The sequence below is a fragment of the Seriola lalandi genome, unplaced genomic scaffold, assembly GCF_002814215.2.
Source record: "Seriola lalandi dorsalis isolate HSWRI2012SDOR001 ecotype SW California unplaced genomic scaffold, Sedor1 jcf7180002054874, whole genome shotgun sequence".
NCBI classification, from domain to species: domain Eukaryota; kingdom Metazoa; phylum Chordata; class Actinopteri; order Carangiformes; family Carangidae; genus Seriola; species Seriola lalandi.
The window spans coordinates 381,150-393,894 of NW_019525427.1; the positions used below are offsets into that span (position 1 = coordinate 381,150).

The 12,745-nt window shown below is 41.1% G+C and overlaps 1 protein-coding gene across 1 annotated transcript in view; it reads left to right on the forward strand.

Annotated features, from left to right (window-relative positions):
• Nucleotides 1-11,166, forward strand: part of alp3 (alkaline phosphatase 3) — a 12,970-nt gene extending 1,804 nt beyond the window's left edge. The window contains exons 4-11 of the mRNA XM_023428407.2: nucleotides 550-724; nucleotides 2,366-2,538; nucleotides 2,626-2,766; nucleotides 3,650-3,719; nucleotides 5,068-5,202; nucleotides 7,103-7,294; nucleotides 9,710-9,826; nucleotides 10,709-11,166. Of these exons, the coding sequence (XP_023284175.1) occupies nucleotides 550-724; nucleotides 2,366-2,538; nucleotides 2,626-2,766; nucleotides 3,650-3,719; nucleotides 5,068-5,202; nucleotides 7,103-7,294; nucleotides 9,710-9,826; nucleotides 10,709-11,025 (1,320 nt within the window). The 3' untranslated portion in view covers nucleotides 11,026-11,166. The remainder of the gene's footprint in view (nucleotides 1-549; nucleotides 725-2,365; nucleotides 2,539-2,625; nucleotides 2,767-3,649; nucleotides 3,720-5,067; nucleotides 5,203-7,102; nucleotides 7,295-9,709; nucleotides 9,827-10,708) is intronic.
• Nucleotides 11,167-12,745: the final 1,579 nt, after the last annotated feature.

Consider the following 12,745-nt stretch of genomic DNA (forward strand, 5'->3'; position numbering starts at 1 on the left):
GTGTGTGTGTGTGTGTGTGCACCAGGCATGGGAATCACAACCTACACAGCGGCTCGTATCCTCAAGGGACAGCTGCAGAACCAGACAGGAGAGGAGACGGTGATGACCATGGACACCTTCCCCAATGTGGGATTGGCTAAAGTACGTACACACACACACACACACACACACACACACACACACACACACACACACACACACACACACACACACACGTGTCAAAATACACTTTCAAGACAAGATGACACTGAAAAGATCTGATCTTACATTAGAATCATTCGTGCGTCAGAGCCTTTTACAGAAATATAGATGGTGTTATAAAATGTAAGCAGATATGTAAAAGATGGATTTGCAGTTTATTGTTGTGGTTTCATTTACTTGATCGATTACAGAGCTGTAATTGTTGCTTATTTTGCTCTTAATGCCTCATTTGCTTGTTTTCTGTTTTCTGTTATTATTATTTTCTGGTGCACGAGCAGCAAATTTCCTTCATGGGGAACATTAATATTTAAGTGTGTGTGTGTGTGTGTGTGTGTGTGTGCTGTGCAGACCTATAGCGTGGACTTCCAGATTGCAGACAGTGCAGCTACAGCCACAGCGTATCTGTGTGGAGTGAAAACCAACCTGAACACTGTCGGAGTGAGCGCGGCGGCTCGCAACGGAGTCTGCAAGACTCAGAAGGGCAACGAGGTCACGTCCATTCTGAAGTGGGCCAAAGATGCTGGTGAGACGAACACAAAGAACAGACAAACAAATAAAAAGTATCATAAACTTTTTGTAATTCAATTCAAGCATCGTCATATATTTTTCTCTATGTTTTGGGGATTTGAAATGGTGACAATGATGATCTAATCATAGTGATTTGTTTCTTTTATAAAACAGCATGTTAAAGTGGATAGTGTTGAAAATAAGAATTATTCAGATTTGAAATAGATTATTCCATTAAACATGTGGCGTTAAAGCATGAAGCCACTTCCAAATATTTGTTTTACTTAGTTGTGAATTGCACCAGAGCCAGAAACACTTCAACAACAGAACAATTTCTACAATATTTCTATGACAAATGTGAATGAGATCAACGCAGCTGCGCAGGTTGTTGCAGAAATAAAAACTCGACTGATGTTGAAAACTGCTCCTGAAATCCTTTCGAGACGACACTGAGGGGATGATAATGCAGGATGTCTTCACATGTTGCTGTGATTGAAGCAACAAATTGGATTTTTCTTTTGACTTTTTGTTGAGCAGCAGGCCCTGCTGTATCACACTTTAGTTCTTGCTCCTGACAAAAGAAAATCCCTCAGGTCTTAAAGCAAAACCTGATTTTACAGCTGAGCGCTCTGCTGTGAGCTGCATCGCCCCGGCAGAGCGATGTTACCGCGGCCACCGGGGAGCTGAGGGCAACAGCTGCCTGTGGCCACAGGTTACACTGCAGGATAATATGCTGCACAAGGAAGCACCTTGACTCTTATCATGTTCCACTGTTATCTGCGGACATAAATATCTCATAACACACACACACACACACACACACACACACACACACACAGCGTGCCACAGCCCTGACCCCGGCGCAGCAGCAGAGACTGACACCAGGTGTGTGAAGGTGTGAACCTTATATAGTCTTTGACCAGAGGACGACTCTGTTCGATGTCAACACATTTTTATTAATCTGTGTGCTGCTACAAAGGAACATGTAAACCTGCTGTTCCCAACCAAATATCAATATGTTTAATCAATTAAATATTTGCTTGTCAAATGTCAGCAAAGTGTGAAAATTGCTTGTTTTTTTTGCCATTCTTTTCTTAACTTAAATGATTAATCAATTATCAACATTGTTGCAGATAACTTTTCTGTTGACCCACTAATCAATGATCAGCTGATCGTTATGCTCATAAAAAACCAGTGGGACCATTAGTCATCGTTTTGCATTGTCAAGCATTGTTCAAAACCACAAATCTTTATCCTGAATTCCACCTATTTAGGTACAAAATAATACATCACATAAAAACCTCCAGATCATTCATTTGGTGTAATGATGCAGCTGAGAAATAATCCCAGCATGCAGGGTTGAATATTTCTCTTGATACAATCCTAGCTCTAACAGATACAGAATATATAGTACATGTGAGCACCTGTTTATATTAGTCACACAGCACAGCTATTTGGCTATTTACACCAGTATGGAACAGCCAACAACGCCTGGAGTGCTTTGCTTTTTGTGCCACTAAAAAACACGATGACGCAAAATGTTGCAATGCACCATTTGATAACTACTTAAAACCAGTGTGTGCAGGTTTCTTACACAAACACACAGGCCTTTATGCATCTACTGTACATTTAAACACGGCCCAAATTGATCTTTCAGGCAAGTCTGTTGGGATTGTAACAACCACCCGGGTGCAACACGCTACCCCAGCAACCAGCTACGCCCACAGCGCCAGCAGGAAGTGGTACAGTGACGCCGACATGCCTGATTCCGCCAAGAAGGAAGGCTGCACCGACATCGCCTCTCAGCTCATCAAAAACACAGACATAGATGTAAGATTCTCCACCCCCTCACATCACTCTGATGTTAGCTTCTTAACATTAAATTAAGTGTAAATATGTGTGTTTGTGTGTTTCCAGGTGATCATCGGTGGTGGCAGAAAGTACATGACCCCTAAAGGCACCAAGGACCCAGAGTACCCCAGGGACTACTCCTCCAGGGGCAAAAGAAAAGACGGACGCAACCTCATCAATGAGTGGCAGAGCCTGAAAACTGGAAAGGTAACACTTTGTGCAACATTTCGTGTATGAAAGGTGCTATACAAATAAGGTTTATTCTTGTTCTTGTTTTACCAGATGCAGTTTATATATATTTCCAACATATTTTCCACAGCAGTGGTTTTTAATGGCACAAGGCTGGAGAATTAGCATCAATGAACCATTTTCTAATATTTTCACAAACTGCAGTGGATGGAAACTTGCATTAATTAGCATTTTTTCCCGCTGATTTCCTAGAAACTATTTTAAAAGTTGTGTTATATTTGAATAGAAACTTGACAATTTTTTTTATGCATTAAAAACAACAATGGAAATTCCATTTACCTCCATTGTTTTAGTGTAGAAGCAGAATATTCAAGGGTGGTATCCCAAAATATCTGCCAGGGTTGAGTTTGATTTATTTAATGTTTATTTAACTTTGTTTAATCTGCTATGAGTATAATTTATTGTGTACACCTTTAAATGCAGGGACAGTGTTGTTGCTCGCTAACAGGGAGAAGTGGCCGTCAGGGATGACACACTCGTTTACACTCAAAACACTTGATGAAAGGAGCCGTGTGTCGTTTTAATCACCACAATGACTTTCTATTTTTACATCCTTGAATTATTACCACATTTTACTGACATTTAACCATAAGTACAATATCTGTAAGAGTGTCACCGGGAATAGTATGGAGTGTAAAATCTCTCAGCCATAGTGTCTCACAATTAATTTGACAGGGAAACAAAATGCTACACATTTATCCTCAGATTGGAAACAGGTGAGAAAACTGTCAGTGACTCGTTCAGCAAAGAAAAGAAAAACTCATCCAGTGACTAATAACAAGCTCAAGACCTTTTACTATCCTCCTCCCACTCAGTGTACCAATGTGTTTGTGTCACACAGGTAGCCCACTATGTGTGGAATAAAACAGACTTTGATGCTGTTGACCCCGAAACCACCGACTACCTCATGGGTGAGTTTTCTTTTCTTTTTATTTTTCTATGTTTTTCATTTTCTCTTTTTCCAGCAGAGTGGTACGTGGAGGTAAAGCATTCCCATCAGGCCCTTGACGAACACAGCATCGATATGTGCTGTCCTGAAGTGTCTTTGATTCGCCCACCGGCTTAGTCACGTCATCTTAGGATGTCAGTCTTGAGCACTACTCCTCATGTTTTCACTCAAACTACTCCACCTGACCTACATAGTGTTTTCAAGCTGCGAAATCATTCAGGCAAATTCATTTGCACAAAAGAAGTTAGGTGTCCTTGCACCTACACTACTTACTGCAAACAATCCCACAATGCAATGTGCTATATTTTATAGATGTGAAAATTGTCTGTGAAGATCTCAGTTTACTGCTGACTATTTAGTAAACTATCCATCTACACTATATAGTTATTTAAAGAAACAGATTTATTTTTCTTTGTTTTGTTTAGCTTTTTAAATCATTCAATTGTAATGTATAATGTCATAATACAGTAGTTGTGCAATCGAACAGTCGTTTCCTTACACATCCAGCAGAGGGTCAAAATTAGCATTAGCATTAGCATTCTGAAGTCAAATATTCACACTTTTAGCTCTGTTTTTGGTCTCCACCTACTCCAGGCCAGTCTCACAAAATGCTTTAAGTTAAGATTTTCCTATAAGTCTGAGTTAAAGTTTTCTTAGAATAAAAACAGTTGCACAATACACCCTTAAGTTTCCTTTAAATATATTTAAGGTTTTCTACTTACTTAAGGAATTGCACAGTTGCACAAAACACCTTAACCACCAAAGTAAGGAAAGAACTAAAGGTACGTCTGACTCTATCGTAACTACAACATCACATTAACTTTTTTCCTTAACTAAGGAAATCTTTTAAGAGATTCTGTGTAACACCCTTAAGTAACTCCCTCAGCGAAGGAGAAATTAAACCTTTAGTGCCTTACTTAAGTAGGAAACTTAAGGTGTTTTGTGCAGCCAGCCCCAGCAGCTAAATGCTCCAACATACTCCAACATGTTCACCAGCCAGTTGCCAACTTGTTCTGTCATTCCTGGGCAGGAAGCAAACTCTGTGTCTTCTTCGTGGTGTGTAATGGTGCGGAGGAGATGTAGAGATTCAGTCATCATGCTGTTTCTGGACTGATTGCTTTTGGATTTTTCCCCCTGCGCTCTGCTTTATCACTTCCTGTGTGCTGAAAATAGTAATAGCAGTGGGAGGAAGGGACGTTTCCTTTGTGCTGCACCTCCACTGTAGGCTGATAAAATCGGATATGCTGTATTTTAACATTAAACTTTTGGCTGTTGCATGTTTTTATTTGGTGTCACCTCTCGCCGCTCAGCTCTGTTTGAACCCGGTGATCTGCGCTTCGAGGCGGAGAGGGACCCGAGCATGGACCCGTCCATCGTCGAGACCACGGAAAAGGCCATCCGCATCCTGCAGAAAAACCCTAAAGGCTTCTTCCTGCTAGTGGAGGGTGAGGACAAGAGCTTCAACCACCTTCCACACACTCCCATCAATTACTCCACCAATCAAAGGTTGGATAACAAAACCCCTGGTGGGTGATGGCTCTGCTAAAAATAGGGAAAGAAACACGTGGTTGGTCCCCGTGGATCAATTGAATCACTGACCTGGTAATGATCACAAAGGGAGCCCAAGTAGCAATTAAGAGACTACAATATAGTAATTGTGGTTGTTTGCGAAAACATCAAGGTGTGTTTCATAAAATAGCTTTTTCCATCAATGACATTGGGTTCGTTTGAGGCGTTCCTCGTGGTAGCTGCTATATAGAGACAACCTCCAGAATATATAAGGTTATAGAACTGTGAACCTGCTGACTTGACATTGATTGTTCATGCAGTTCAATGAGTTTGCCGCAGTGTGTGTGTGTGTATGTGTGTGTGTGTGTGTGTGTTAGCGGAGTGTGGATGGCTGGCGTGTTTTCCGTTCCACACGGCTGCCTCACCGGCCTCCTCATTCATCTCTCCTTTAATCTGAGGCAGCTGCCTGGGGACTCCATAATGCAACCGAGTGTCTTCACAATGACTTTAAAATAACAGGCAAATGTATAAATAGAAGCAGGCATATGGTGCACCCAATCACTGACAGCTCACCGAGACCACAGCTTATTAACCGCAGTCTACTTTCCAGTGTAGCTGGTGAGGAGAACAGGTGCTGGAAGAATTTGATAAAGAAAAGATGTTTATATGAGCTACATCTCCCAGCAAGAAGACTGATCTAAAGTTCAACTTTGATTCTCTGCAGGAGAATGTGGGACACGTTTCCCAATTTATGTTTTATTCCAAGAGTCATTTCTTGATGAAATAAGTCATCTTCTCACCTCTAACAATGTGAAGGGAAATCCATTGCAATTTTAACAGGTCCCAAAGGCACAGCGTTGGAATTACCTCACCTCAATGTAAGGCATGCATATATATATATATATATATATAGATATATATATATATATATATATAATACTTGACTTAGAGCTGTCCAATGAAAACAACCAATTCAAGACAAAAGTCATTTGAGACAAGTCAGACTCAAACACAAGTCTCAGTCAAGTCTCGAATCATTCAGGACAAGTCCTCGTCAAGTCTGGAGTCGTTTAAGACAAATCATTTGAGACGAATCCAAGATATTTGTTAGTCACAGTGGACAAGTTGGAGTGAGGTCCCCAGTAATTTGAGATAAATCTGTGTCAAGTCTCAAGTTTGAGTCAAGTGTTAACTAATCTCAGACAAATCCAGATTATGTTTCAGGTCATTTGAGACAAGTCTAAGTCAAGTCTTAAGTCAGTCCTGACAAGTTCCAAGTCATTGGTCTTGTAATAGCAAGTCTCCTGTCAAGGTCCAAGTCTGTAAGGACACGTCAAAGTCGAAGTCTTCACAAGTCAATTGCTCATCAGTTGTACGTCCTTTAGTTCTCTGAGTGCTGTCAATCAAAATTACTGTTTGTTTAACAATTGCCTTAAAGGTGTTTTTTGCATAATTAAGATAAAGACATTTTTAACGTATAGGACTAATTAAATATTCATGGTACCTGAATGTTTTCTTTCAAAACTCAAATCAAGTTTTAAGGCCGTCAGAAACTCAGAAACTGTGGTGAAGTCAGAGTCAAGTATCAAATCCCTGTTTCTGTGAGTCAAGTCTTAAGTCCCAGGACGGCATGTTTACTATTTGATTGACTGAGTGTCTGAATCACATTATTTTCTTTGCGAATGTTTTACTTAGAGACGAAAACTGTTTATTCTTTGAATTAAAAGAAACCGTCGTCATAGTGAAACTGACTAAATAGATAAAGAGAAATGAGAAAATTAAACTTTTTCTTACTTTGTCATCATCTTTAACCCCTCCCTCTCTCTGTGTGGCCAGGTGGGCGTATCGACCAGGGTCACCACGCCGGCCGGGCGTTCATGGCCCTCCACGAGACGGTTGCTTTTGACTACGCCATCGCCAAGGGCCTTGAACTCACCGAAGAGCACGAAACTCTCACCGTAGTGATGGCCGACCACTCCCACCCGTTTACCTTCAACGGATACCCATTTCGAGGGCAAAGCATTCTGGGTAATTATGAATTGCCTTCAGTTATTTCTCCTAAAGGCTTTTCATTATCAGTTTAATATCAAGTATCGTAAATCTTCTCCTTTTTCCTTCCCTTATTCCTCTTTTCTTCCCTCCATCCAGCTCTCCCTCCCTCTGGGTGTCTTTATATCCCATGACAATAGACACCCCAAGGTGGCTGTGTGTGTGTGTGTGTGTGTGTGTGTGTGTGTGTGTGTGTGTGTGTGTGTGTGTGTGATGCCAGCTTCAACGCGCCTCTGCCACCAGCAGCTTGACATTTCCTCTGCTTTCTCTCCCCTGCAATTACAGCCCGCGTAAACACATATAGCCAGCAGCCTCTCAGTCCCTCGCCTTTCTATTTCCGTCCCTCGCTGTCTCTCCTCCTTCTACCTGTCGCTGGCTGTCGACTTTGACGCCCCTCTCTCACTTACATTATTCTCCCGGAGTTCGCCCCGCTCCATCAGTCTTTCTCACCTGTTAATCTCTCTTTATCAACCTTACTCACCTATATCGCTTCAAGTCTCTGTCCTCTCTCCTTTACCTGGACGTTTAAAACCTGAGATGAACCACCCACATTCACAGAGGAGCAGAGGGTTAAAATGATTTATTGGTTTGCCTGTATCGGACTAGATGTCCTTTTTGCTTCATTACTCCGTCTGATCTGTCGTCATTTAAATGCAGTAAATTGTCACTTCTAGATTTGCAGATGCAATTGATTGATGATAAATCATGACAAATAAATTGCATTTCCTGTTACACTTCACAGTAAAAGCCACTTTGTGTTTAAAGTTTAATGCTTTTTAGAAGCATAAGTAGGAAAAAGTTTTGTTAGCAATTAGCAGTAACTTGACAGCTATTGTCTGCAGAAGTAAAAAGTAAGGCTGATAAAATTACAAACAATAACACTTAATTACATGCTGCATCTTTTTACTCTGCCACCGACAATAAAAGCTACTACAAGGAAAGGTAATCACGGATTGTAAACACATTGATTGGGGAGAAAAATGTTGACCATAAATAGAATCAAAAACAGGGTTTGGTTTAATGAAAATCGTTTTTCAAAGCTGAGAGCAGCACACAGTTGGTGGAAGAAATCACAAAAACCTGAATAAATCCAGGTAACTATGTGCGCGGCTTCATCATACAGCTGGAGGGGAATAAAAACAAAACCCTTTAAATAAGTGAAGCAGTCACTCTTCTAAAGCTGCTAATCTACCTAAGTTATCATCGAAGAGTCTCTCACAAATGTCTAAATGCTGTTTCTAAGGATCCGTGTCTCCACCCGGCCCAAAATAAAAAGGTCAAAAATGGCTTGGTGTAAAAATAATCACATTTAAAGGGGCTGTCTGTAAGTTTTCTCTGCTGCCGAACGTGTTTTTTTTGTTGTTGTTGCTAGGAGCAGGTGGTGGTGATTGTTGATTGACGAGAGCTTCAGCCATCGTTGCAATCCCATGTCACCACACAAACAAAAATTTTCTTTTATTAACGCTCTTGACGGCACCCGCTGTTGTACCCGTTTTCACAGGATTGGACATAACCAGGACGAAAACAGAACAGCAGTAGTAGAAAACAAATGAGGTTTTATTTGAAACTCTGAAATTCAAAATTAAACGTTCATCTTCACAAAAAACGGGACATTATGTGCGTCCCAGGAAAGAATAGAGCAGTCGCTCAAACAATCCAGGAAAACCGGAGCTACGAACCCTGAGCTACAGTGAGTCTCTATTGGAAAAGTGACGAGACAGGTCGCGGCTAGCTGGTTAGCATGCTAACTTCAGTCGAAGAAAAGTGGTGATAGAGACAAGAGTTAACACTGGTGTTGCTTTCTACCTCTGGACACAGCTCTTGGCGAGTAAAGGAATGAAGTTTGATGCTGAACTCGCAACATTTCTTCTAGATTGGTGAATAAACAGCTGCTAATGCTAACGTTGGCTATGTAGCAACAGCAAAACTTACAAATAGCTCCTTTAAAGATTAAACATATATCAGTATCAGCCTTCAGAAGTCATATTGATTGGGCATTTGTGCTGCTCCCACCTCTCTGCTCTCTCTTTCCTGTCCTATCCTTATTTTACCCTCCTCCTCCTCCTCCTCCTCCTCCTCCTCCTCCTCTCAGCGGTGCAGCAGTGATTAATGTGCTTGTGAAACTCTGAGCTCTTCATCAGCGGGGAGACTCGCCAGGCTAATGGCTCATCTGGAGAGAGAAACACTGAGATACTCAACAAGCTCTAGACCTCCTGCAGCACCCTGGGGATCCAAAGACCTCTCCTCTGTGTGACTGTATGAATGTGTGTGTGCGTGTGTGTGCGTGTGTGTGTGTGTGTGTGCATATTTGCATGTGTTTAGCAAACTGAAGCAGCAGAAAAATGAAAACAATAACTCAAAGATAATCTTTGAAGGTCTCCCTGTATTCTGCAGGTAAATCACCGCTGTGGGCCACAGACATGCTGCCTTACACCACGCTGATGTACGGCAACGGACCCGGACACAAAATCACCAACGGCAAGCGCCCTGATATCCGCAATGTCAACACCAGTAAGATACGAACCTTATTTCTTCATTTTCCTCACATGAAAATCACAGAATTCAGCTCCCCAGTTACAACTCTCCTTAAACAGACAGTACTTCGTAGTTATTTCTTTTATTTTCTTCAGTTTGATTGTGTTCAGGGACAGAAACACAACGGGAATGAGGAAACTCTTTCCAAACAAAAACAAACAAAAACAAACTGGAATGACCTTTAAATTTTACCCCGCTGTATTTAGATCCATATCTGCTAACACGGTCTAACCTTTCCTTATAACGTCATTACTTCCTGTCTCTCTTTCTCTGACATTTTTGTGATTTAATTTTCATATATATTTTTTATAAACCATAAGAGAGAATGACAGTTCAGTTAAGGTAGTATGGATGATGATGCGACACATGGAACAAATAAATCGATAAAAAAAGCTATTGAAAGGAGTTTAAGTGTTCAAGTAAGAAATAAAAACTATACATAGCATTTAATTATTACTTTTCCCACATGGCTGATTAAAATTTTGTCTTGTTTTATCAGCATTTGTAACTTATATTCAGTCTTACCTCAATTAAAGCTGCATTCATTTATATTTTTGGCCACTTGGGGGCAGCACAACAACCTGTAATCACAACACAGACCTTATTAAGTTCTTATGACTAACATGTTAATGTCAAAAGTTAATGTTAAAGTTTATTTACACACAAAGCAGACACTGAGCAACATGAGCATTGATTTGATCTTGTGTCTATGTGTTTCAGCTCTATTTTCATCCATTGTTAATATAAAAAATATTGATTGTAGAAGCTTAAAAGTGAATTAAACTAATGGACGCAGTTGGAATTTAACGCAATTTACTTTGTGTAATGAATGTAACGTAATATTTCTGTGTCTTCCAGAATCTAAAGACTACGTCCAGCTGTCTGCGGTGCCCACAGAGTCGGCCACCCACAGCGGAGAGGACGTGGCGGTGCTCGCCCGCGGACCCATGGCCCACCTCTTCCAGGGCGTCCATGAGCAGAACTACGTCGCTCACGCCATGGGCTACGCCGCCTGCGTGGGCGCCGACGTGAGGCACTGCCAGGGGCAAACCGCACCACCTGCGGTTCACGCCACCTTCACCGACCATAAGAACGGGAACAGGGGAGTTCACGGCTCAGCGGCTCTGCTCAGCAGCCTCCTCAGTGCCCTGGTAGCACTTACACTGTTGATGTAAGATCCCCTTCCTCAGTGAAGCCTATTGATCTCATTCCAGTTGCCACATTAAAGGGATTAGAGGTCAGGGTCGCAGAGGAGCGGGCAGGGATTCGGAGACTTGCTCAGGGAGCGGAGGTGTACCGCTGTGGCTTATTGAGCCAGGGTTTCCCCCCTCTCCTAAAGGTTGGAAAACAATCATTAACATTCACGCTCATGCTACAAATAACAACCGTTCATCTTTAACTTTAGCAGTTTACTGAATCCCTCTTATACCAATAAAAGTATCCTTGAATAGAGAGATGGTCTGTCACTTTATTAATATTAATATAATAAAACAACACATATGTCATGTGTTGCTTTCAGCTTTGTTCCAATGCATTTTTCAACCAATCAAAAGGGTTTTTTAAATGGTTACAGTATCCTTCCTGCAGAAACCAAGACACAGCGGAGGCCTAGCTGCCCCAAATTTCACATTCTACCACCTCATGCACCATCTTCAGTACATACCCTCTGGTTTCAAGACTCTCAACAACCACAACACAGCTTGCTAGATTTGGAACAACACCACTGCCAAGAATTGTCGCTATCAAACCTCCCATTCCTCACTCAATCCATAAAAAACAACAACTGTTTTAAATGGTTTATTTAATGTAAGAAGTGGAAGAAAACATAAACTTAGTCCTTCAATTTGTCTGAAAAAATTGGAGTTGGAGACACATGACTTTATTGACTGATTCCCATTTTTTGCATAAAGTTTAACGTTGAAACATACATGCATATACATTTAAAGGAATAGCTCTGTCGTTAATAATTATTTTTCATTCATTTCATTCAAAACTAATTATTAATTACCCATCAGTCTATTTACTTATAGTTTAAAATACATTTGTGCAGACAAACAGTGATATCCTCAGGCTTCACTTTGACAGAGCATGTCAGCATACGTTACATATACAAGTATATTTTCATGTACGTCACGTGTCAGACCAGATTTGTGTGATTAAATAGCTTCGTGTATTCGCTAAGACGACACAGACGACTCCTCATTCCTTTGAACCTCTCTTCTAATATCCGCAGTGTTACCTGAGGATGGAGGCGGCTGGGTTTGACGACATTACTACAGCGATCCATTAATAATGCAAAATACTTAAAGATCACCTATTTTTATCTGTGGGAGACAGATTGTGGTAATTATTTTGGACATCTGTTGGGGTTTGGAGTTTATTAAACCTGATTTTGACTCACCTTGTACTCATTTAGAGCGGCCCGGAGGCCATCATTTGTGTTTCAGATGATCGGGCCCGTTCTCGTCTTTTACACTCATTTATAGATCATATGGTGGAGGGAAGCTCAACAGCGTGAGAGGAGACGCAAGAGGAAGTGTCATCTCTTCTGTCTGGTATTGGAAGTTATATTTGTGGGTAGAAAGGAGGCAGTGATCACAGACAGTGACTCTTTTATAAACACATGTTCAACACATACATAATCTTCTATATCTGAGGATGGAATCACAGATTCAGACAACTTTATTTACCCCAAGAAGGGCAGTTCCTTTGCAGCTTACCCAGTCCATACACACAACTTCAAAACTCACAGGCAAATGAGTTAATATCAGAGGCAACAGATCAACATACGTGGGTCAATACAAGGAACAATGAGCAATAAAACAAATAAAATAGATAGTTGCTGCCTTCAAGTGATTGAGTTGCTCACTTGTCATGAAGATGGTTTAACTGTTG